The following is a 27,097-nucleotide window of genomic DNA, read 5'->3' as shown; positions in this document are numbered from 1 at the left end:
GGGCGAAAAGCAGGGGCGACAGTGGGCACCCCTGCCTTGTCCCCCTCTCCAAATGGAACCACTCTGAGCACTCCCCGTTTATCCTCACTTTCGCCCTTGGCCCTGTATAAAACAGTCTTATCCATTGCACAAACCTCGGCCTGAGCTGGAATTCCGCTAGCACCTTCCCCAAATAATGCCACTCTAGGCTATCGAAGGCCATGGTCGCATCTAGGGACATGACTGCTCTATTTCCTTCATTTGCTGATGGAATCTGCATATTTAAATAAGTTCGCCTCCCATTCATACTACCGCCCTGGGATAAACCCAGTTTGGTCCTCATGTACTAATTTAGCAACTATTTTTTTTTTTTTTTACTCTTGTTGCTAATACTTTTGCCAGGATTTTTACGTCTGAACACAGTAACGATATAGGCCTATATGATGCAGTCTCCAACTGATTTTTCCCTTCTTTTGCCAAAACCACCACTGTAGCCTCAGTCATTGATAGCGGCAACTGCCCCACGTCAAAGGCTCCATTGAAAACCTGCAGGAGAGTAGGTAGTAATATTTCCCCAAATTTTTTATAGATCTCTATTGGCAGTCCATCCGGACCTGGAGCTTTCTGGTTTATCATTTCTGCTGTTACTTTTTGCAACTCCTCCAGAGTCAATGGAGCCTCCAAACCTTCCCTATCTTCCTCCGATAATTTGGGTAATGTTATTTTCCCAAAGAATTCCTGCATCTCCCCTTCTACATTGGAATTTGAAACTTTTATATAGTTCCTCATAATATCTTTTAAATTCGTCCGCTATCTCAGAGGCTGACTTCCGTATACCACCCTCCCTATCCAAAATTGCTGGTATTATAGGAGAGGAACTATTTGCCTTAGCAATTAATAAGACCCTCCCCACCTGTTCCCCTTCTCCAAAGAAAGTCTGCCTCTGAAACAGCCTTTTCTTCTCCTGTTTCTCCCATATAAGTCTTTTATATTCTACTTGATTCTCCTCCCACTCCCTATAACTCTCCCCTGATGGAGCCCTCAGATACCTTTCTTCTGCCCCCCTTACATTATCTTTTGCTGCTATTTCTTTAGCTATCGCCTTATTCTTAATCTGAGATATCTTTTTTATTAATACCCCCCTGAGGCAGGCTTTCAAAGTGTCCCACATTATTCCTGAGGGCGTGGATCCTACATTTATACTCAAAAATTCCTTCAAATTAACTTTTTTACATCCTCCATATTCTCCATTAACTCTAACTAGAAGGGATTTATTTTCCACTCCTTTCTACTGTATCTTCTCCCCATTGTCATTGAGAAAGTTACCTGCGAGTGGTCTGAAATTCCCCTTGGCTCGTACTCCACCTTCTCCATTATCCCTAATGCCTCTTCATTACATAACACCATATCAATCCTGGACAAGGTGGAGTGCGTCCTGGAGTGACAAGAATACTGCTTCTTCAAGGGATTCCACCTCCTCCATATATCCACAAAACCTGTTTCTTCACAAAATTGAAATAACCCATTAGGTCCCTCCCTGCCTTCTGTGGGAACCTATCTATCTTTTGATCCATTGTCATGTTAAAGTCCCCTGCTATTATAACTGGGATCCCTGGCTTATCTATTATAAACTTCATCAACTCACATAATATTTCTGCATTAAATGGCGGAGGAATATACACATTAGCAATCACACATACTTTATCTTGTATCCCACAAAAAAGGAAAATATATCTCCCCCCCCCCCCTATCATCTATGATGCTCTGTCTGCAGGATAGACCCAACCCAGGATCTATCAGGACACTCACTCCCCTTGAATAAGAGGTATGCCTGGAATGATATTGTGTCCTGTATTTCCTATGTCTTAACACACTGATTGTATCTTGGTCCATTTGGGTCTCCTGCTAACAGAGCATCCCATAACCTCCCGTACTACCCATGGAAAATATCGCCCGCCTCTTCAACTGTTCTTTCACCTCTCGCACATTCCATGAACACATTTTTACTCCTTTTTTAGTGAAATTACCCCCTTTACTTCGCAATTCCATGTTTAAACCCGATATCTCAATATCAATTTATCATCCCTATTAATTCTATTATCCATACTGTGCATCCTCTGTATTTTATCGTGTATTCCCCCCTACTATTTTCCAGTGCTCCCTAGATGTTTCACCCACACATATTATTTCTAAATTCACTACATTCCGTGCACAAATTTTAACACTTTTTGTGAAATTTATCAATTACTTCTCTGTTCCTTATTTAAACTCAATTTCTCAGTCTCCTTTTGTTAGCCAACATATTCATTCTCCTTTCTATTCCATACGTCATCTTTGTGTTTTAATAATTTCTGTGAACTCAACAGACCTTTGCCATACCTTCCCTTACCCATCCTCAACCTTACAACCTCCTTTCTCACACTATCATTAATACATTCATTCACCTCTACATTCCCCCCCGCCCCTTTTTTTTCTTTCCCTTCTCCCCCCCACCCACCCCATACCCCACTTGGGGCTCATCTACGGGGCTTCCATAGTGACCGTTCTTTCCTCCCAGGGTGATATAACCTTCCCACCTACCCTTCCTTTCCAACCCACTCCCGTTACTTCATTTACAAATCAACATTTTCCCATTGCAGCAAGGAGAGGAGAACCCATACCCCCACCAACCACACACACACACACACACACACACACACACACACACACACACACACACACACACACACACACACACACACACACACACACACACACACACACACACACACACACACACGTGAGGAGCACCTATACCCCAGTGTCCTCATGTTAGTCTCTCCTCATGACCTTGGCCATCACTTCTTCAGAGGAGATAATTGAGATGGAAAGAAAAAAGGAACAACAAAGAAATGAAAAAAACAAAATCTAGAATTAAGGGGAACACTCCCCTTCAGTCCGAACCGCAATCTAGGATCAATCTTCCTCTTTCTTCCTATCTTCTTCGTATCATATCTTTCCCCCCTGTTGAATCTGACAGTTGTTTTTCTCCAACCACGATTTGGCTTCTTCTGGGTTATTAAAGAATACCGTTTCCCCCAATGCTGATACTCTCAAACGTGGCGGATAAAGTAGTGCTTAGTTTAAGATATTGCAATTTCCTTTTGCACTCTATAAATTTAGCTCTGTCTTTGCAACTCGGGGGGGGGGGGGGGGGGGAATCCAGATACAGTGAAATGTTCGCCCCTTTATATTCTAAATTGCTCAGTTCTCTTGCTTTCTGAAGGATAACTATCTTATCTCTATAGGACAGGAGTTGAATAATTAGAGGTCTTGGCTGGCTTCTTCCCGCCACAGTCCTAAAGGGAATTCTGTATGCCCTTTCAATTGCAAAAAATCTCTAACTTCTCGCCCCCTACTTTGTCTTTTATCCATGTTTCCATAAATTCGATAAGATTGTTGCCTTCACTTTTCTCGGGGAGGCCTAGTACCCTAATATTTTTCCTGCGTATAGTATTTTCCATATTTTCCATATTGTCCATTTTATCCATACACATATTCAGTTGCCCCCTCATCACTTGCATCTCCTGTTTCAATGGATACAAATCATCCTCCACCTGACTGAGTCTCCCCTCCAGAACTGTAATTCGGACCACAGCTTTCTGTACTTCATTTTTCAAATTTAACACATCTTCCCTTATCTGTTTTAATTGGTCTGATACTTCATCCAACGATAATTTGCATGTATTAATCGCAGATAAGATTTCCTTTAAGGATGGCTCTCTTCCTTTTACAGAAATTCCTGCCTCTACCCCCATATCAGTGTCCTGTCCATTATCCTTTTCTGTGGGAGGACTGATCAGACTCCTGTGTTTCCACTGTTCCGCTTGCTACCGCTGTAGTGGCTATTTGGGCTGCTACTTTTGCTGTTTTAATTGTACTTGTCACAGATGTTTCTGTTGCCAAGCCCTGGCTCTTCCTCCCTGCCGTTTATACTACCATTGTAGCCTGCTGCTGCCCCTCTCCCGTTTGCACACTTTGTTTGGGTGTTTGATTTGGTGTGTGAGCATACCGCTCTAACTTGGAAGCTGCAGCAGCATCAACTGTCAGCCCAGGTAACTGGCCTGTCTTCTCCTTTGAGCTACGCAGTGTTTGTCTCCCATTATGTGTGGCCGCCTCCTCCGCCCCCCTTTTTCTCATCATACCCTAGGTCTGACGCTTCTTCCACCAGGGGGGGTACCGCTCCTCTGTGAACTTTAATCTCTCTGATCTGCCTTCTTTCTGGGCTATTAGAGATGCCGGGAAAACCCCAGCTATATTTAATATTTGCAGCTCTCATATGATCCAAAAGGGGTTTTAGGACTCTTCTGTCCAGTATTTCTGCAGCTAGATCTGGAAAGATTTGGAGCTTCGCCCCCTCATATTTTAATGGTCGTTTACCTCTCAAACTACCCAATATCTCTGCTTTTCTCCTCATAGAATTGGAATCTTACTATCATGTCTCATGGCACTTCTGCACTTAAGTTTGGAGGTTTCCTAATCTTATGCACTCGGTCTATCTGCAAGTCCTCTTCTCTTCTGCCCAGTAGGGGGTTGAATATTTTATTCATTATTTTTTTTCAACTCTTCACCTCTTTCTTCAGGGAGTGCCCTGATCATTAATTTCAGGTGTCTGCTTTGGTTCTCCTGATTTTCCAGTTTGTATAGCATTTCCCTCTGTCCAGTTTGAAGGGTTTTAATTTGTATTTTTAACTTTTATTTCTTGGGCTTGTTTCTGTTTTTTCCTCTGTCTCCTCTGCCTTCTTCAACAACTGGCCCAGATCTGCCCGCACATTGGCAATTTGATGTTATCCTCTCTAGATTTGTCCAGTGGTTCACTTTTCTTTTTTCTTTCCTTTAGTCCCCTGCTTTGCTATTTCCGGGCTTTTTGGTCCCCTCTTTTAAGTATTTCTAAACCGTGCTTTTATTTAAGCTTTCTTTTGGAGTTTTGGGCTCAGTCCCTTTTTACAGTTCTGCCTCTCATATTGGGTCTTTTGTTGGCTATTTTTTTTCCTCCCCCCAGGTTGGTTTTCCTTTTTAGAAGTGTCCTCAACCCTTTCAGGCTCTTTACAGAATACCTATATAGTCCATACACATTTCTCCATGCGGGGTCTTTTCTGGTTCATTATCTCCCTTCCTTTCCCCCCGTAAGGTCTGTGGATACGCCACCCAGACAATTTTCATGCAGAGCCTAGTTCCACTTTGTTGGGGAGGGGCAGCACCCTCCAAGCAGTTCAGTAAGTACCTGTATTTGATACTCATCCGGTTCAGTATCTGCCCATTTTCTCTGCTCTTCCCATCAAACGTGGTGAACAGTGAACTGCGTACTTATACAACACACATTTATATAGACCTTTAGTTGCAACATTTCTAGAGCTTACTGCATATCTTCCACCTGGGAGAGTGGACTTATCCACAAGAACAAGACACGGCAAACACACGATGGTGAGTGTAGTATGTAATACACAATCTCCTTGGGCCCTCGATTGATATCCGTCAGTCTTGTCAGTACCGTTCATCTCCCCCTCTGAATACATATGCAGTTATTGTTCATAGGTTATCATTTTGTATATGTTTCAGCAACTGCTTATTGCAACTTTACAAGGGCACACATATATACTGTAACTGTACTTTTTAAACTATTTTCCGGTACATTTTTAATACATTTATTACTTCCGTCCCTTTTTTTTTTTTTCAATTTTATTCTGAGCCACATAACCATGTGTAATACATATTATACAAGTTAACATTCAACTCGGTGGTCATCTAGCTCCAGTGCAGCTCCCAATCCCTAAGCAAAAGCAGAGTAATCCTCAACTCATGATTCATAAACCGTTGAATAAAGCGCTTTAGAAGTCTTCGATCTGGTATGGCGGGCTGATGCAGGTGTCAGAGTAAAGGGGGAATAAAAAATTGGATATGGCTAACAATGCAAGTTAGGTAGTCCCCGAAGGTTTATTTAATATATGTCAGAGTCTTAGCAATTTTCATCTCCCCTTCCCCTCATGTATACTTCATATGCGGTTATGAGTCAATGCTAAGTTTCCTTTTTTGTATGAATTTGTATGGGTTTCGGCAAAAGGTTGTTGCATCTCTTTGTGATGCACGTTTACACTCTTAGGTTACGTGTGTTTTTACCAATTTCTTGCTCCTCAATAACTTGTTACAGTACCTGACACAAGAATGGGCTTCCAGCGCGATCCCATCGCGCTGGTTCTCGGCGACAAGGTACTGTACATCTCGTGTTTGCTAAAATAGGAAAATGTCACCGCTCTAATAAACCGGCATGGGTTCCCTTCCAGGGGCATACCAGGCTCTTATGTCTGGTATGGATTTTAAGGGGAACCCCTACACCGAAGTAAGGCGTGGGTGTCTTATCCGAACACGCAGCCTGGCCAGTCAGGAAAGGGGGTGGGGACGAGCGAGCCCCTCCCCCGAACTGTACCAGGCCGCATGCCCTCAACATGGGCGGTGGGTGCTTTGAGGTAGTGGGGCGCCATGCGGCCGCACCCACCCCAAAGCACCTTGTCTCCATGTTGATGAGGACAAATGCCTCTTCCCGACAACCCTGGCCGTTGGTTGTAGGGGTCTGCGGGCAGGGGGCTTATCGGAATCTGAGTCTCCTTTAATAAGGGGGCCCCCAGATCCTATTTGAGTATGGGGTACATCGTGTCAATAAAAAACACACTAGACAGGTTTTCAACGTAATTTTATTAGGCAGCTCCGGGCGTCTTCTTCCAACTTTTGGGGGTCTCTTCTGACTCCTTTGCGCTCTCCGGGCCTCTTGTCCTGCTCATTTGCTAGCGGTGACCCAGTCTTCTCTGTCCTCCTTCTCTCTTCTCTTCCGATGTTGACACGACTCTCTCTCCCGCTGTAATACCGTGTGCGAGGTCCGCAATGACTTATATAGGCGTGGGGCGTGGTCACCAGGTGAATTCACACTGTGACCCCGTCCCTTTATGAAGTCAGTCCCAGCATGACCTGGGACTTGATGTCATAAGGGGCGAGGTCACAGTATGACATCACCTGGTGACCATGCCTATATAAGTCGTTGCAGACCTCACACGTGGTATTACAGCGGGGAGAGTGTGTCGTGTCAACATCGGGAGAAGAGGGAAGGAGCACAGAGAAGACCGGGCCACCGCTGGCAAAAGAGCTGGAAGAAGATGGCTGAGTAGCCCGTCAGAAGAGGCCGGAGAGTGCAAAGGAGTCGGAAAAGACCCCCGGAGCTGCCTAATAAATTACTTTGAAAACCTGTCTAGTGTGTTTGTTTTTATGTTTTATTTTTTTACGCTTTTTTCCCCCAGGTAAATGGGTAGGGGCATGCGGCCTGGTACGGTTCGAGGTGGGGGCCCTTAATGGGGTTCTACTTTTTGGCCTTGACTTGGAGGCCATTTTGGATCGCAGACAAGAAAAAGGCTTTTCTGTCAAAGACGACTCCTTTAATCAAAAAAAAATGTTGTCCTCTTCAGCAAACCCAGACCCCCAAGGAAACGGAATATAAGAAGCCCTGGGGTACACAGAGAATAGGTGTAGGGAAGCTGTTCTGTTCAGATGTCCCGAACAGCCAGCTAAAAAGCCAGTGACGGCGGTCCTGCTGTGGCCTTCTTCCCACAGTGGTGGGCAGTAACCTCCAGTCCCTGTGTCCTGAATGTCATCTCCTAGGGGTACGGGCTGAAGTCTTCGGAGAGACCTCCAAACTGCTTCTTTATGACCCTGAGCACAGGACAAGGCCCTATCCCTGATATCCCTTTTAGTGTTGAGGCATTAGGAAGTGAATATTCCAGTAACTCAAAAGGAGGAAGGTCTAGGGTTTTATTCTCACATTTGTCTAATAAACAAACACTCAGGAAAATTTAGCTTAATTTTGAACCTGAAACTCCTGAATTGGTCCATTCACTACAAAAGGTTATGCATGGATATGATCTACTCCGTAAGGTAGCTACTTAAGGTGGGGTGTTTTTTATGGCTTCCATCAACCTCCAGGGTTGCTTGCCTGCACATTCCAATAGCAGTAGCATCCCAGAAATTCTTGCGTCTGGCAATCGGCTCAGAGGGCAGGATAGCCCATCTGCAGTTCAGAGCTCTGCCTTTTAGTCCATCTGTTCCAAGTATCTTCACCAAGGTCATAGCTGAAGCCTTGGCGCCTCTGAGGATCCAAGGAATCATGATAGTTCCATACCTAGACGATCTACTTCTAATCGCCAGCTCAAAAGAGCTGCTGGTGAATCTGAACAGAACAAAATACCACTTGCAAGACCTAGGTTGGATCCTGAATGAGGAGAAGTCATACTTAGTTGGACAAAGTCGATGCTGTAACCCAAAAAATGTTATCACTTGCTAAGGGACTAAGTATCTTCTTGCCGGAAGAGAAAAATGAAAAGATCCTGGGGGCAATAAAACAGATCCTGACAAGCTTGCCAGTAACAGTGCAGTCAACAGTGTCAACTCTGTGTCTTCTAACATCCTCCATTCCTGCTGTTCAATGAGCCCGTCTTCGCTCAAGGGATCTGCAGCAAGTGCTTCTCCAAAATTGGAGGCACGAAGAACCCTTGGAAAAGAGGTTTGTGATTCTGGTGCAAGTGAGGAGAAAGTTATGGTGGTGGGGGAACCAGTTAAACCTAAACGAGGGCCTAATTTGGGCATTTCCCACCTCCCAAAAAGGTTAACGACAGATGCAAGCTCCTGGGGGTGTGGGGCGCATCTAGAAGATTGTTTTAAGCAGGGAATCTGGACAAGTTCAGATGCAAAATGATCATCCAATTTGGAGGGAGGTGAAAGCAATTTGGATGGGGCTTCTCTGGTTTCAGAAAGAGATCAGGGGTCAACACGTTCAGATCTTGTGTCAATGACACGGCAGTTGCCTACGTAGAAAAGTAGGGAGGTAGCAGGAGCAGGGTCCTGTACTTTGCTCGGGAGATCTTAATCTGGGCAGAGAAGAATCTGATGTCCCTGTCGGCCATACAACTGAAAGAAGCATAAATCTTATGGCTGACTTTCTAAGCAGGAGAAACTTTTGGAATCAGTGGAGTCTAAACTCTGAAGTTTTCCAGATGGTGATAAGTAGGTGGGGCAGTCCTCAGATCGACCTGTTTGTGACCCACTCAAACGCATAACTCCCAACATACTGTTCTGGCTCAGCTGTGGGACTTTTATTTGTGCTATACTTCCCCCCCCCCTTTCCCGTTAATACTGTTAGTCCTCAAACTTCTGAAAGAGTCCACGAATATAATACTGGTGGCTCCCTTTTGGCCCAAGAGGATTTGGTTCACAACACTCCTGAACCTAGGGATGAAACCCCATTGGATGTTACCCCTACAGGACGATCTTCTGAGCCAGGGACCCATCTGGCATCTAGAAGTAAGCCAGTTCAAGTTGGCAGCTTGGCTTCTGAGGGAGCAAATCCTAAAGAAAAGGGGTCTGTTGGACAAAATAGTTTCTATGCTGTTAAACAGCAGGAAAAAAGTCTCAAGAAATTTCAAGGTTTGGAAATGGTACGACTCCTGGTGCAAGACAAAGAAGTATTTGCTGCAGGAGACTATTTCCATCCTGGAATTTCTTCATGATGGAATGGAGAAAGAGTTAGCGGTTAGCACCTTGAAGACTCAGGTGGCCGCGTTATCAGTTTTTTTGAAAGTACAGTTATTAAAGTGGTTCTGCACCTAAAAAAAAAAAAAAAAAAAAAAAAAAAGCCAGCAGCTACTAATATTGCAGCTGCTGACTTTTAATAAAATCACACTTACCTGTCCCAGGGTCCAGCGATGTCGGCGGCAGATGACGAGCGTTCGCTCGTCTCGCTGCTGCCACCGCCATCCTCTGTCAGGGAATCGGGAAATAAAGCATGGCGGCTTCACTGCCCGGTTCCCTACTGCGCATGCGCGAGTCTCGCTGCACGTCTCTTCAGATCCCCCGCTGTGTTCTGGGAACTGTGTTTCCCAGAACACAACGAGGGGAGGGAGGGGTGTCTGCGGCGGTCTGCCTGGAAGTGGGTGCAGATACCTGGATTATCCAGATAACTGCACCCCCCTCCCCCCTGAAAGGTGCCGATTGTGGCACCGGAGGGGGGGGGAAGGATCAGATTAGCAGAACTTCCCCTTTAGGGTGAAGAACCGCTTTAAGAGATTCATTAGTTGTTAGGTTCTTATAGCAAAGGCTAGGTCAAGACCAGCACCTATAAAAAAGAAAAAAATCCAAGTTGGGACTTGTCAGTGGTCCTTCAGGGGCTAATGGAGAATCCTTTTGAACCTCTAGAGGAGGCGGTAAAAAATTGGAATCTGGAAACAGCCCTATTAGTAGCAGCAACCTCCGCCAGGTGAGTCGGTGAGCTGCAAGTTTTGTTATATACTAGAACCTTTCCAAACAGTCTTTCCAGATAATCCTGAAGATGTACCCTCCGCCTTTCATCGTTTTCAGGATGTGATTCTACCAACATTCTGCACATCCCCAGCCAATTCTAAAGGGGAAAAGTTCCATACGCTGGATGTGAAGAGATGCCTAATGCATCATCTGGAATTTCCCTTTTTGTGCTGTTCTCAGGGGCACGTCAAGGGACAGTGTGCTTCCAAGAGCTCAATAGGAAGATGGCCCAGAACAGCCATTGAAGAAGCCTACAAAGTCTCAGGGAAGATACTGCCAGAGGGTATCCAAGCCCACTCAATGAGGGCAGTGGCAACATCTTGGGCTGAGAGGGCTGGCACCTCTCCCGACCCAAATCTGTTCTACAGGCAGTGGTCCCACCCTAGAGTAAGTTTCTTGCTTATCCTGTCCAGGTGCTGTCCTGAAAGACGCTTTGAGAAAACCTTAGACTTAACGGTGACAGTATTTCTAGAAGTCTTTTCAGGACAGCAGCTATTACCCTCCCTAGTGGTTTCCAATATGGCTTGCACTTTTTTATTATATGTATATATTTTGTTCTAAAATTCTGTTTTTCAGCATGGCTGGAGGTTTCTCCTTTACAACTGAGGCCATAGCGGAAGGGGGCTGCCTTTTAAAAGGAATTATTTGCAGTATTTCCTGGGAAGGTGGGTGGAGCTACGCTCTCTCCGGGTGCTGTCCTGAAAGACTTCTAGAAGTACAGTCACCGGTGAGTCGGAGGTTTTTTTCTAGGAGAAACCAAGATTTCATTTGGTAATGTTTGCAATTTAGTGACATGGAGCCGCAACTAAAAATGCATTTAATCATATACTGCAGCACAGAAAACTTGTATTCATAGTCCATGGATTATATAAAGCTATTTTGAGGTGATTGGGCACAGGCAAGAAATAACGTATCTGCCCACAGAGCACACTATAATAATGTTCATGTTCTTGGGTGATTGACCTATTCTCTGGAGAGGAACACAAGAGTTGAAACTTCCTATTCACATTCTGGAACTGAGAGCCCTCAGATTATCTCTACAACACTGGACCTCGTCTGCGACGTCACCCAGTCAAGCTGCCTTTAATACCATCAGGAGACGCTGGCCTTCATCAAGCATTATGTTCTGACTTTATTAAAACTGACTGCTCGAGAAGGGGCGGTTTTCCCCTCCTAAATGCATTGACTTTATTTGATGCTTTTAATTTTTAAATGTTCCAAAAAGTCCTTCAAGTCAGATGTTGCTCCTTAGTTATACCTCCTAGAATTTACTTAAAAAACAGTCCTCATACTCACCCCATCGGAAACTCTCATGCCAGCTTTCTTGGCTGTCTACTTCCCCAGAGTAGACAATTGGCATGGCAGACTTCCCAAGTCATCAAAGCCTAGACCCGGGAGAGTGGTCATTAAACCAAGAGATCTTTCTTTTCCATATTAACTTTTTTTTTTTAGTAAGGGACGCAGAGGTACAGACAAATAGTAGGCAAACATAGCTGAAGTATATAAATAAGATTGGGGGTATAGCATGAAAATCTCCACACAGGTTATGAAGACAAAACATATTTAGAAAAGCTCAAGAATGGGATAACATTCAGGCATACCATTAGTTGGACTACTTGTAACCATATATATTCTCTATCGGAGATCTTTCAAAATCTTTGAAAGGTGCGAAAAACTAGATGAAGACCTCTGGCCTCCAGGTTAAACCACATGCTGCATAAGGTTATAGCAAAGACCAGCTATTTTTTTGACCTTCGCAGTGGATGCATTGGTGATTTCTTGGACTCACTTGAAGCTGGTTTGTCTGCTCTCTGAAGATCCCCCTTTTGACTCCTATTCCTACTCCATGACAAATTTCAACTCCCAGAAGATTTACCATCGCACATGGAATGCTTACTTTGCCTCATGCAAGGTCAGAGAGTTGAGTCCCAGGGAATACTCATCACTTGTATTTTGCTTTTCTCTTGTCTGGTCTTGACCAGTGTCTGGCCCTGAGTTACCCCTCATGGGACAGGTTTTTTCTTTATCAATGCTTTTCAAAAAAGCTCTTGCTTCAAATTCCCCTTTTAAGACTGCTCTTCAGGGGGTTGTGCGTACAAATCCCTTTTGGCTTGTCTCCTCCCAGTGAGGGTACACCCCCGCTTGCTCAGGACTTAGATTTACAGCATGGTGTCCAGAGGTTTCAAGCTGGGGCATGTCTTTTTTCCCCCCCTGCATGCTTTGTTCTCAGTGGTATCTTTAAAGCCACAACACACAGCAGTTTTGTTTGCAGCTCTGGAAAGTTTACTGTCGTGGGTGGTCCTCACATCTGTGCTGGAGGAGCAGAGATCTGTTGCTTTCTTTTCCAAATATGTTTATGGTTCCCAAGCCAAATGGAGACTTCCGGCCTACTCTGTTTGATGGTACAGACGTTCAGGATGAAGTCTACCTGATGGCTCACTTCTTTAGGGGGACCTCCCTGGCTTTACCAAAAATGTTTTTGCCGTTTGCAGTAGAGCATAACCACTACCGGTTTGTGGTATTGGGGCCTTTCCACAGTTTCCAGAGTGTTTGTTTAGTAAGGTGTTCCAGTTTTGGGGCTGTTAAAGACCCTGGGGAATACCCATTGTTTGGGGTACCTGGATAACCTTTTCAGGGTGCAATTTGCTCAGACTTTGACTTCAAATGTCCATCAGACAGTGCAGGACTTAAAAAGGTTTGTTTGGGTGCTAAACTTTCAAATGTCAGTTCTGGTTCTTAAGCAATGTCTGGAGTATTTTGGGTTAGACCTTGAGACAGCACAGTCAAAAGTACTGCATCCCCAGGGGAAATGGCAGTCTTTTCAATCCCCGATGGAGGTCATGAGGACGCTAAAAAGCTGCTTAATTTGGGCCTCTATGAAGTTACCAAGGAAGATGGTAGCTGCCTTCGATGTGGTCTGCAATACCCATTTTCATTCCAGAACTCAATTCAATATGCTGTTGGTTTGGGACGAGTGTCAGGAGTCCTTGCATCTGCCAATGCATTGGACTCCAAAGACCAGGTCTGCTTTGAAATAGTGGAGCTCTGTGCAGATGCAGGAAGGTTATGATGGTGAATGCCAATTTGTTAGGTTTGAGCAGTGTTCTGGAAAATCTCACTATTCATTTAAACATGGTCATCAGATAAGCAGATGTTTCAGGGTGATTGGGCTGGCTTTTCTTCACTGGTCTTTCTGCATTTGGGCCTGTCCTTCAGGGTGCCCCTCTGCCATAAGATTTTGCAGAGATTTGTCTGCGGTGGGGGATTCTAGGTGTGTATCTCTTGGCATTGAGATTCAACATATACTGGACAGGTTTGTGTTGCAGGCCAGGGATTTTCATGCCTTTCAGTGGGAAACACCCCATCCCTGTTGGAGGGATAAGATGTTCCTGCCTACTGTACATGGAAAGTATTTCCCCTGGTGTGAGCGAGGCTCATAAGTTTCATCCCCAACCATTATATTGTGGATCACATTTTGGCTTTTCTTTAATCTAGTGTGGAAATGTTTCTGGCTTTAGGTACCATCAAGGGGCAGATGTCAGCCTTTGCTGTTTCAGAGACTTATTATGCTTCAGTCCTTGGTAAAAACTTTTGTCCAGGCTGTTGTATTGCAGCCCCTTTTTGTCTCTGTAGGACCTTAATTTGGTGTGGTCTATGTTGCAGACTTTCCTGTTTGAGATTTGCTCCTTCTCATATAGAGAATTTTTTTAACAAAGTTTAGATGAGTTTAACGTTTCTTTCAGCCAGTAAGCTCCAATTGGAAATGCAAACCAGAAGTGTGTGTTTGTTTTGTTTTGTTATTTTTTTTTATTTTTTCCTGCCTCTAAACGTTAAGCTCAAAATATGCCTGTAATTGCCGTAATGTGCATGGACACATAGGATAACATTGAGCTGCTTCTACAGGGAGAACACAAAACTCCTGTAGCAGTAAAGTTTTTTTTTTTTTTTTTTTTTTTTTTGCCAGTGTGCATGGAGCCTTAAGGTTTTATTGGTTGCCCTTCAGCCCGTGGGGTCTCAGAGTTGTCTGTGCTGTTCTGCATAGAACTTTTCCTGGTGCTACATCAGCAATAGGTGGTGGAGAGGCCTAGGACTTTGGATGTTATTTGAGCTGTTCATATTTATCTTAAGTCCATAGCTTTGTTTTGGCATTCTGAGTCCCTGTTTGTTTTACCTAAGGGTTTTTACCAGGGTCTTCTCAATCCACTATTTGTGGATTCATCAGCTCATTTCTCAGGCCTATGGTATCAAGGGCAAGGCTCCTCCTTGTCCTTGAAACCCTAATGCAAAAGTACTGCTCACAGAACAAAATCATAAAACAAATTACAAAACGCCAGAGCACCTGATGTATATCCAAAATTTAATATGAATAGCATAAAGAACATACATAATTTTATACTGCATTTTGTGTTGCATGGGGCACCTGTGCAGGCGAAGATGGCCCTTTGCACAGGTGTGCGCAAAGATACAAGGCCTTGGTAGATTTTTTTTTTTTCTTTTTCCCGGATTGTTGCTTTGTGACTACTATACAACCAATAAATGAGAAACAGATGGCAGTAGGGAGGGATCCCTGTGTCCTTTGATGCACTTCCTTTAATTTTACAGGTAGCAAGTAGAAAGTAAAATAAACTTGGCCTGGCCCAGACGGGGTATACCCCTTTTCTAATATCTCCATGCCTCTTCCGGGGTTTTTATTTATTTTTTTCAACCAAATCCACCTCCCCCCCCCCCCCCCGCTATGCTGGGTTCCCCCAAGCTCATTTTCTGCTAAGAACTTGGGACTGCTTACAGTGTGCTACTGATGGCATCGGCTGCAACCTAAAATCATGCTGTCCTCTGGTACTAGTCTTTGCTCCTTTGGTGTTCTCGTTGCCATCATAGTATGGCTGAGTCGTCCTCCCTTTCCGCTGAGGTTTTTTTTGTTTGTTTTTTTAACCACTGTCATTCATGACTGTATCGCCCAAATTGCCTAGTTTTTTTTGTGGAGTCTGATCGCAGAGGCTACAAGTGCACTTCTTTCCCCTGAGCATTTAGTCTACTTATAATATTCCAATGTTTTGAGAAGACCATTCTGTCTCTTACAATGCAGTTTACACCACTCTGAAGCAAGGGTGTCAGCTTGTTGCTTTTTACAGTCATGGGTCACATAGGGCCCCTAGAGCTGCAAAGACTTTTCCTTTTTGTACCTGCTATTGAAAGCTCTTTAATAAGTTGTTTGCATTCCTAAGCTTCTTGCTTGCTTTTATTCTGTTTAGTGGTTCCAGCCATCTTTTAAACACTCCGTGCCAAGTGCAAGCAAATATGTGGCCTCTCAGTGGCCAGGCCTTAATGCAGAGTGGCCGCATATTTTGCATGCATTAGTGTCAACAGTGCTTGTGAGCACACGCCTTGTCTCTCCCGACAGTGACCGACTGCCCATGGAAAGTTTCCAATCTGGACTTTTCTGATCATGTGACAGCCAATCAGTGGTCATTGGCCATAAGCCCCGCCCCACCTCCCGGCAAAGCAAACCCCTTAAAAGGCTGGCACCAAGGGATTAAGATGGTGACTACTATTTTTGGAGGGGGATTCACCAGCCTTTAGTAACCCCCAGCCAATGAACGATTGGAAGCTATTTGCAGAGCTTTGATTTCATTGGTAGGCCCACTCTTCACCTGATTCTTTTGTGATTTTTCTTTCTCAAACCATATCTTACTGATCAAAATCCTTTAAAGACTCTAACCACTGCTGCTTTGGAACTTTCTTATTAAAGGTGTAGAGCAGGTGACTGTAACATTACATTTCAGCTGTGATAATTTACTGGAGGCTTTTCATCCTACATGTCCCTGGTAACTATGTGTAGGACAAGTTGGTTAAAGTCCTAGACTGCAGAACTCACTTATAAGAAAAATTTGATCCATGTGGTGGACAGTGCCTGTTCAGAGGCAAGGGCACCCATCTATTCCAGTGGAAGAAGCCTAATAATCAGACTTCAATGCCATCTCCCTCTTTGCTCAACTAGGATTTTCATTAATTTCTCCATTCCCTCAACTTCATAGGGTCTGGCATTCTACTTCTGCCAAATCCTCAAGACGGGGCACTCTCCCTTTCCTGGGTTTGGGGGTGTCTGACTGTTGCCTCCCCTCCATACCTCAGGTGTTTAACAGCGTTCTGGCCTCAGTTTTGGCCTTGTTGCGTTCATGGCAACTTTTTGGGGATGCTTGGACAACCTTCTGTTGAGGGAACCTTTGGTGAGGATTGTAGCAGATAAACTTTGACTGTCCATGTGTTACAGAAGGTTCAAGTGAAAACTGTATTTATTTTTAGAAATTGTTGCTGGAACTGGAATTCATCATTTGGGTATATCTGGGTGTGGTCCTGCATATATCTCGGACCAGAGTGTTCTTTCCTCAGGAGAAGATTCAGACTCTCCGACCCTTGGTTCAAATTTTTCAGTCCAGAAACGGACTCTCTGCATTAGTCTTGGGACTAAAGTTAGCCTCCTTTTTGAGGCAGAGCTTTTTGCTAAATTTTATTTTAGACATCCGCAACACAATATTCTGTTGTCAGATTAACCTTTTGGAGGGCCATCCAATCCAGGTTCAGTTAGAAAACGACATGGCTGTGGCGTACATCATCAATGAGGTAAGAGACACAAGTCTTGCTGCAGAAAAAGGTATTGTATATCCTGACCTGGGCAGAACATTTACGTTTCAGCTTTATCGGCTATCAAGGCATAGACATTTGGCAGGCAGAAATTTCTCAGCCAGTAGTGTCTTGACCTGGGACATTGGTCTCTTCACACATTGCAGGATCTGTGTCACAGGTTGAACATTAGATGTGGACCTCCAGCCTCTAGATTAAACAACTGCACAAGTTTTTGTATCCAGGTGTTGAAATCTCTTGGTTTAAGCAAATGATCCTCTGGTTTTGTTGAATCATTACATCCTTATGCCTTTTCCTCCTCTGAAACTTCTTGCCGGCTCCATAGTATCGACATGAGCATTCTGGTGATCCTCAAATTTTTCTGGTTCAGGTGGATATTGTACACCAACCGGGTATTAATACAGCAAAGTTTTAGCCTTGCCAGACAATCTAGATTCACTTGTCCCAAGGGCCGATCTCCCATCCTTTTGCTTCTGTCACTGGTTTTAATGGTGTCGTTGCATAGCGATAAGGTGCTGTTGATGCCCATGATTTTCTCTTTGCTCAAGGTAGTCTGTGTTTTTTTTTTTTTTTTTTTTTCTTCTTCTTCAACCAAGATTCATCTACAAGCTGTTAAGCTGGTCTCTATTCGCAGCTATCCAGATCGGCATCTCCTGAGCACTAGCTTTTGAAGACCATACCTAGACACTGCTGGATAGCACATTTGAGGAGCTATCCTGAAATGTGACCTTTGGGCACTTGACTTTCTATTGTGGAGTTTTCCAGACCTGAGTTTACCATGTTAACCATGGTTTACGTTCTAGTTTCTAAGCTGTGGCAGAGCCCTAAATATGAGGCTGTCTCTGTAGAATCGGTTTGTAAGTAGACCACGTGGGACGGAGACAGGTAAGCTACCTGGTTACTGAGGCTGTGGGTGCTAATTGAAACCCCCGGGATCTGCTGGTTTACAAGTAGGAGAGGGTGCAGCTGAGGAGACTGACATATTCTATGTAGTGTTGCACACATCAAGCCCTTATCATTCAACATGGATGAAGTACCTTTCAACCACTACTTCTGGTTGTGACAAATGCTTAGTATGCACAGTAACAGTCACCTCCTGTGAACTGAACCTTTTCTGCTACCATAAGGTGATTTTTTTTTTTTTTTTTTTTCTGCCAGTGTCGAAATCCTCCTGAAGGTAATGGTATAACTCAGTCTCTAAATTGCTGTGTCACTCCAAAAATGAATTTTAAGCGAACTAAAAATATCAATTTTTTTTGGATGATTTAGGCTTCATTCACATGGGCTCCACATAGAGCTGCACAATTGTTAAAAAAAAAAAAAAAAAAAAAAATGTTCTGATTCAACCCCCCTGACATTCTCTATTGCAGAGTTTGCTGATTATTTCATATAACAAGTGGAGAGACCTGCTCACCAGCTGTCAAAAGAAAACATCTGGGGAGTCTGCCAAGTTTTTAACATGAAACATTGTAACTAACTCTTCCTCCTTAGATCAAAGGGATAAACTTGTTTGCAAAAGAAAAAATCCAGGCAGTCTGCCAAATTTTTAACAACCTGTAAAAGCAGGAAGTTTAACCACTTACAGTCTAAATCTTTTTATGACACTTGTTTTAAGTTAAAATCAATATTATATATTATATATTATATATATAATTATTTTAGCAGAGACCCTAGGGAATACAATAAATTGCTGCAATATTTTGTCGGCACTGTATTTGCCCAGCAGTCTTTCAAACGCAATTTTTTGGGGAAAAAATTCACTTCAATGAATAAAAAAATATAAATGGTAAAGTTTGCCCAATTTTTTATTTTTTTTTGTTTTAATGTGAAAGATGATTTTACGCAGTGAGAATCGTGATCCATCTTCTAAGCAAGGAAATCGTGATTCTCATTTTAGCCAGAATCGTGCAGCTCTAACTCTACACATTTGCCCCTGCATGCTTGTGGTGTGCGACTGTATTTGTACAGCCTCTGCATCCCCATTCAGTAACATAAGCTGCCTGGACACGGCTCCAGCAAGAGAAACAAAATGGCTAATTCATGTTGTATGGGCCCCAGCACCCAACTGTTTCTAAAAGGAGACCGAATGTTTGTAAATAGGGCTACTGGGTATTACAAACCAATGTGCAATTGGGAGTATTAGTATTGTAAACACAAATAAAAAAAAAAAACTTCTGTTGACTATATTAACATCATGTTGTACAGCCTTTTTTGTAGCAGGGCTGACTGTACAACGTATACTAAGATGGTCATGACAGAAGATTAATTTCTTTGTTTTGGATAGAGGGGAGATAGGTGTTCTAATCCATCAGGTTTCTATTGCTCCGTGTGTCTCCCGGAGAATCTCCCTCTCTATTTGTCCTGCTTTACCATTTTTATTAAATTTGAAAGTAAAAGAAAATCCAATTTTGGGTTATCTCCAGAAAAGTAATAAAAGGGATATCTTCCAATAGGTTTGCAACTTGGTTCTGGTGACCTAGGGGGTCCCCAAGAGATACCCTTAGTTTATAGGTATTTCCCCTCACTTCCTTTTTTGGTTATGGGACTGGAAGTGAACGTAAAGCTCCCAAATGGGACAGAGATGGCAGAAATCAACCTTACAGGGGTTATAACAATCCCTTACTCCAAAATGAAGAAAAAAGTTTTGCTTATAGTTCTACTTTGAATATGTGGTTTGAACACAATAGTTTTATTTGGTCAAATATCAAGATATTTTGAGATTTTTTTTATTGTTTCTAAGAACCAAAAGATTTTAAACATTTTAAAAAATCTTCAAATCTTGGTTGTAATTAATATTCTGCTTTTTTCACAGGTTTGAGAAAGCTGCAGTGGAATATCAAGAACATTTATGTGCCATGACTGGGGTAGATTGCAGTACCCCTGGCTTTGATAAGATAGTTCTAAAATTGGCTAATTCCAGCAGCACCTCTGCCAGCCCCAAACATGCAAATGGTATGTTGAAAGATCTGGGTTTATTCTGTAACACTTTACGATCTTTTAGGTTTTACAACAATCATGTTGCCCATAGACTTTTTCAGACAGACTGTGTATATTGTATTTTTGTGTATGAACGTGGGATATCATAATTGTACAGGACATAACAGTTCATTCTAAGACCATGGTTATTTGCTGTTCAATTGAGTGGACACTGACAAAAGCTTTGCTGCCCTATAGCTATGTAAGCTTTTGTGAGGCTCTAGTTTTTTGATGGTGTCCTTAGGCAATAAACCGTTTTTTTTTTTTTTTTTCTCTTCCCCCTCCATCTTTACCTTTACAACCACTTTAATAGACGAGCCAGTCAAAGAAAGAACAAGAGAGCGAGTTACACAGCAAGGTTCATGGTCCAAAAAAATATAATCCTGCTTCCTTGAGCAGAGGTAGCAAGATGTTGGACACCACTATAAAATCTATGTGGAACATATTTAACCACTTTAAGGACCAGGCCTCTTTTTTTACATGTTAAAAACACGTTTTTTGCTAGAAAATTACTTGGAACCCCCAAACATTATACATCCTATAAAATAAAATGGCGGTCATTGCAATACTTTTTGTCAGACCATATTTGCACAGCAGCCTTACAAACGCACTTTTTTTTTTTTGTTGAAAAAATTAACTTTTTTGAATAAAAAAATAAGACCACAGTAAAGTTAGCCCCCCCCCCCCCCCCCCCCTGTTTTTTGTGGGCACTACGCACGTATGCGTTCGCTTCTGCACTCAAGCTCGTCAGAACAGGGAGCTTTAAAAAAAAAAATTATTTTCTTTTTAAAAAAAATAAACATTTCGGTGACTTTTATTCCTATTACAAGGAATGTAAACATCCCTTGTAATAGAAAAAAAACATGACAGGTCCTCTTAAATATGAGATCTGTGGTCAAAAAGACCTCAGATCTCGTATTTGGACTTAAATGCAATAAAAAAAAAAGTAATTTGAAAAAATGTGCCTTTAAGACGTATGGGCAGGAAGCTTCCGCCTGCTATGGTAAGGAGACAGGTGGAGGGCCATCTTAGCCTCACTCTTCTCCATACCCAGCCACGGATAGGACCCAAGCGCCTCCACCACTGCTGACGGCTCTGGTAACCGGCGGAGGGGGGTTGCACCTCTCCCGCCGCCGATAACCGTGATCTTGCGATGAATCTGATGCAGAGACCACCATTATCGTTTACCGAACCGCCGCCTGAAGAAATGGATAACTCGTTTGTGGCAGCAGCTGCTGCCGTTACCGAGAGATCCTCCTTCAAAAAAGGATGAACATCGTCATGTGGCGGTCGATAAGTGGTTAAATGTGTTGCTGAGAAACCAAAAAATTGGGTGGTTGGATATTTGTAATGCCAAGTCTCCAAGGGAAAATCAGTAAATAAGCATCAACGGGTCACCGAGTTTTCAGATGTGGCAGGAGGCGAGTGTAGATGGTCTAATGCTAGATTGAGGACCATATTGAAATCCCCCAACCAAATAGCAGATGTGGCGGGATATTGAACCATAAATAGAAAGCCGTCACTGACCACTGTAAGGGGGAGGAATATAACCGCCCAAAAACAAGTAAGGCCTCCCATACAATGTCACATGCATAAAAACAAATTTGCCCTGAGGGTCTGAGCGTATCGATAAGATCTCAAATTGGACTGTTTTGTCAATTAGAACAGACACTCCCCAGGAGTATGGGGTGGTCGTCACGTGGTAAGCCCAGCCTATCCAGGGGTGCTTGAGGGCAAGTTTTAAGTTGGCCAGTAGTGTGTCAACTAGGACCACAATATCAGCCCGTTGGGATTTGAGACGATAAACAGCAGAACATTTTAGCTTTAGCGGATCCCACGGACATTCCACGTGAGAAATGTTATGGGAGCCATAAGGGAAGTAAGATCATAGACGATACGAGATACATCAGCTTGACTTCCAGGACGGATTCAAGTACCACAATACAGAGCACCATGCAAATAACCATTCAATAAAAAGGAAAATCTTAAACCTGAACTGGAAAACATCCCACCCTGCTCTCTGTGCCCCAAGCATGGTGGGAGCATAATACCCAAAACATAGGTTGAACCGAGAACCAGGGAGGTGGTCAGTCATGTAGCCATCGGGTCCACATGTCAGAGCCTAGAAGAAAAACAAGTTATAAAGTCCTATGAGGGCGAACACTCACTGGAGTGTCAATTGTATTGTATTGCTTTGTAGGAGAACCAGTAAAATTCACAAGCATGCTCTGTATACAGAAAAATATAAAACAAAAACTTTTGCCAAAGTAAAACATACACCTCCACCGGATGATAAAGGGTAATATGGGGCCCACTGCTGCGGGCATAGCAAGGGGTGCAGAGATGAGTAACCATCCTCCTCTTCAGGGTTGATGGACACAGTTACTGAGAAACAAAGTTAACATAGGAACAGCAAATCTATAAGGTGGCATCCATTGCAGTGAAAGGACTGCCAGAGGAAGAGGGAGCGTACTGACAAGATCCAGGTTGAGAAGTTTTCCTCAAACAGGACAGCATCTCTTTGATCCAACCAGGTAGAGGCCAGTTCAGAATCTTCACAGAAGTGCAACCGGTCGTCTCTCACTACAAGGAGGTGGGCTGGAAAAAGCAGGGTATACTTCAAGTGATGAATACGGAGACACCGTTTGACATCAGTGAAGCCAGAACGTTGCTTCGGGACCTCCTCTGAGAATTCTGCGAACACCAACACTCGTCCATTTTGGAAAGCAATATTACCCTATTCCTGGGAGAGCCGCAGGATGCATTCTGTCTCTTGTTCAGTAGCTTGGCTATGAAGGTACAAGGCAGTGCACGGTCTGGGGGTTGTAGGGCTGGCATGCGGTGTGCATGTTCCACCACAACAGTAGTGAAGACCACCCTACCAAAGGTGATGGTCAGGAGATTCTCCAGGAAGGTAGCGGGGTCAGTACTTTCAGAGCGCCAGTAAAGTGGAGGTTGCAATGTCCAACTCGGTTCTCCAGATCATCTTGTTTCTGGGCGAGCTGTTGAATCTGGCGCTGCATAGCTTGCAGGAGGTGGAAGGTATCCTCAGTTCAACTGATTTTAGTCTCGGCTTTTGTACCATGGTCTCTCAGTTTGTGCAGTTCTTGTCTAATGACTGGTATGTCCACTTTCTTTTCATACATTGGGGACACAGAACCATAGTTACTATGTGGGTTATAAGCCACCTTCAGGTGATGGACACTGGCACACCCTAAGACGAGAAGTGCACTCCCTATATAACCCCTCCCTTTACTGGGATTACCTCAGTTTTTTTGCCAGTGTCTAAGGTGATGGTCACTAGTAAAAATGTGCTGTGCTGAGCTCCACTGGAGCAATCTTTGGGGCTAGCCATGCTGACCGGATCATTTCAAAGTGTCCTTTTTTGGGCCAAATTGAATGATAGCCAGGCCTCGTATCCGAAGAAACAAGATCTTGCCTGCAAATGCTTCTTTTTAGAGAGCTGGACCCTGGGATCCAGTACTTTTTGGTAGTGATCCCATAAAGTTTTACTGGCAGGGTGCTGTTGCAGGTCCAGGATTGTGGGTTACCTTTAGGTTCCCCTGCTCCTGAAGTTTTAACGGAGCCCACCGTGAAAGGTGAAGCTTGGGTCTATTGGTTTACCACAGAAAACCCTGCGGCGGGAAGGTAAGTGAAGTTTTCTAAGAGATATTTTAAAATTTTCTTATGAATGTCTACTTTTAAGAAAAATGTTGTCATGCCTGTGTCACCACTGGGGGGCTGTATTGAGCATTCACTGCCTCATGCTGGAAACAGCGCTGTCTCAACCTGTGGCCCCCCCATGCTGGGATTTCCCCCCTCGTGGGGCAAAAGAGCCCGGATCAATTTAAAAATAATAATAAAATAAAATGGGAAACCCCAGCGGCCACTTGGAGGCTTTTGTAAAACCCCCTAGCCATGCTTGCTCTAAGTCCGAGGGTACCTGTAGTCCGCCACTCGCGCGAGAAAACCTGTCTTTTTGAAAACGGGTGGAGCCGTAGGCAACGCTGGGGGGCAGGGCTAACTGTGTTGGCGTTCTCCGACGCCAGGTGCATGTGGAGGAAGCTTTTAAAAGCACACTGTGCTGCTGCTGGCTGTGGAGGGATACAACTGCGTCAGTCTGGGCATTAATAGCAATATTTTGCTGGACTATAGCCTAGCAGTGTATGCATTCCTTCTGGTAGTACCTCTGCTTTGTGCATCAGGCTATGAGTGAAAGGGTTCTAATAGGTCAATTGTTTTACAACAACCTAAATCCATATCAAAGAAAATCTCATCCTCCTCTGAGTGTGATACGGCTGGTCAGAGTGAGCCGTCAGGGGAGACTGGTGTTGCAGCAGCGCTGGACACTTCAGTGTGTGTGTGTGTGTGTGTGTGTGTGTGTGTGTGTGTGTGTGTGTGTGTGTATATATATATATATAGATAGATAGATAGATAGATATATATACACACACAGGAGTTTTTCTTCTACCATTTCTAGTTTGGAAAAGAAGATTGATGCTCCACTCTCCATAGTGGTTCCAAGCGTAGCAGATCCTCATCTAGTGCTCAGGACACTCATCCTGAGGTACAAGGGGCAGGGGATCAGGAAGTTCTTCCAAAAGATCAGGAAGGTCGCTGATATCTGAGGATCCTAATATGGAGGGAATAGTCTCACAAGACAGTTTTTGGTACACTCCCTTGCTCAACCTTTTTGCTGCCTGTAGCGCAGTCTGTTGAGGAGCCCACCTCTGGTTTGGGATGCTTTTTCTAGCCATTCATGGCTAAAAAATCTGATATATTCTGAATGGGAACACCCGGATAAGCAGTTTTTACCTCCAAAAAAAGTTTTCTACACTTTATCCTATGGAGGAGGAATTCTATAAGAAATGGGGGGGGGGGGGGGGGGTTCCAGCAATCGATGCTGCAGTCGCCTCCGTAAATAAAAATCTGACTAATCCGGGAGACAATGCACAAATGTTAAAGGATCCAACAGATAAAAGGTTGGAATTTCTTTTTAAGAACATGTCTCTGGCAAGTTAAGTAACACAGCTGGTTCTTGCGGCAAATGGTGTGTCTCAGCCCATAATCGTCCAGTTTGTAGAGATACTTAAGATTATTCCTGATCAGCAGGCCCAGCAAATGGGCTGGCATATCAGATGCACTATGTTTTACGGTGGATGCTATGAACAATTCTATTATTCAAGCCTCAAGGCTTATGCTAGGACTAGTGCATACACGCAGAGTCCTATGGTTGAAAAGTTGGTCAGCCGAAGCACCGTGTAAGAAGCTCTTGGCCGGTTTCCCATTTCATGGTGAATGGTTATTTGGAGACTATTTTGATAAATACAGTGCCTTGCGAAAGTATTCGGCCCCCTTGAACTTTTCAACCTTTTGCCACATTTCAGGCTTCAAACATAAAGATATAAAAATTGTATTTTTTGTGAAGAATCACCAACAAGTGGGATACAATTGTAAAGTGGAACGAAATCTATTGGATAATTTAAACCTTTTTAGCAAATAAAAAACTGAAAAGTGGTGCGTGCAAAATTATTTGGCCCCTTTACTTTCAGTGCAGCAAACTCGCTCCAGAAGTTCAGCGAGGATCTCTGAATGATCCAATGTTGTCCTAAATGACTGGTGATGAATAGAATCCACCTGTGTGTAATCAAGTCTCTGTATAAATGCACCTGCTCTGTGATCGTCTCAGAGTTCTGTTGAAAGCGCAGAGAGCATCATGAAGACCAAGGAACACACCAGGCAGGTCCGTAATACTGTTGTGGAGAAGTTTAAAGCCAGCTTTGGATACAAAAAGATTTCCCAAGCTTTAAACATCCCAAGGAGCATTGTGCAAGCGATCATTTTGAAATAGGAGTATCAGACCACTGCAAATCTACCAAGACCTGGCCGTCCCTCTAAACTTTCAGCTCAGACAAGGAGAAGACTGATCAGAGATGCAGCCAAGAGGCCCATGATCACTCTGGATGAACTGCAGAGAACTACAGCTGAGGTGGGAGAGTCTGTCCATGGGACAACAATCAGTCGTACACTGCACAAATCTCCACTTTATGGAAGAGTGGCAAGAAGAAAGCCATTTCTCAGATATCCATAAAAAGTCTTGTCTAAAGTTTGCCACAAGCCACCTGGGAGACACACCAAACATGTGGAAGAAGGTGCTCTGGTGAGATGAAACCAAAATCGAACTTTTTGCCCACAATGCAAAATGATATGTTTGGCGTAAAAGAAACACAGCTCATCACCCTCAACACACCATCCCCACTGTCAAACATGGTGGTGGCAGCATCATGGTTTGGGCCTGCTTTTCTTCAGCAGGGACAGGGAAGATGGTTAAAATTGAGGGGAAGATGGATGCAGCCAAATACAGGACCATTCTGGATGAAAACCTGTTGGAGTCTGCAAAAGACCTGAAACTGGGACGGAGATTTATCTTCCAACAAGACAATGATCCCAAACATACAGCAAAATCTACAAAGGGATGGTTCACAAATAAACGTATCCAGGTGTTAGAATGGCCAAGTCAAAAGTCCAGACCTGAATCCAATCGAGAATCTGTGGAAAGAGCTGAAAACTGCTGTTCACAAACGCTCTCCATCCAACCTCACTGAGCTCGAGCTGTTTTGCAAGGAAGAATGGGCAAGAAGTTCAGTCTCTAGATGTGCAAAACTGATAGAGACATACCCCAAGCGATTTGCAGCTGTAATTGCAGCAAAAGGTGGCTCTACAAAGTATTAACGCAAGGGTGCCGAATAATTTTGCACGCCCCACTTTTTCATTTTTTTATTAGTTAAAAAAAGTTTCAAAAATCCAATAGATTTCGTTCCACTTCACAATTTGTGTCCCACTTGTTGGTGATTCTTCACAAAAAATAAAAATTTTATATCTTTGTTTGAAGCCTGAAATGTGGCAAAAGGTTGAAAAGTTAAAGGGGGTTGAATACTTTCGCAAGGCACTGTATATCCAAAGGCTTTCTAATAGGAAAACCTCTCTCACCAGTAAAAGAAGTTTAAGCATTTCTCCTTTAAGCGTGCATCTTCTCCAGTGCCAGGAGCATCTGCCTGACAGTCTCGACGGCCTCCACTGTCAAGCTCAAGGGGAAGACCTCAGGGGCAGTCCCAGGGCCAAAAGA

At 43.6% G+C, this 27,097-nt stretch overlaps 1 protein-coding gene across 1 annotated transcript in view; it reads left to right on the top strand.

Annotated features, from left to right (window-relative positions):
* Positions 1-27,097, top strand: part of SMG1 (SMG1 nonsense mediated mRNA decay associated PI3K related kinase) — a gene marked incomplete in the record, with an annotated part of 420,057 nt that overhangs the window by 119,197 nt on the left and 273,763 nt on the right. Inside the window, 1 exon segment of the mRNA XM_077448938.1 lies at positions 19,808-19,947. Within this exon segment, the coding sequence (XP_077305064.1) occupies positions 19,808-19,947 (140 nt within the window).

This window comes from Lithobates pipiens, unplaced genomic scaffold, assembly GCF_037356315.1.
Source record: "Lithobates pipiens isolate NorthernLeopardFrog02 unplaced genomic scaffold, aLitPip1_a1.2 Scaffold_22, whole genome shotgun sequence".
Taxonomy (NCBI): domain Eukaryota; kingdom Metazoa; phylum Chordata; class Amphibia; order Anura; family Ranidae; genus Lithobates; species Lithobates pipiens.
This window is presented reverse-complemented; position numbering and strand designations above follow the sequence as displayed.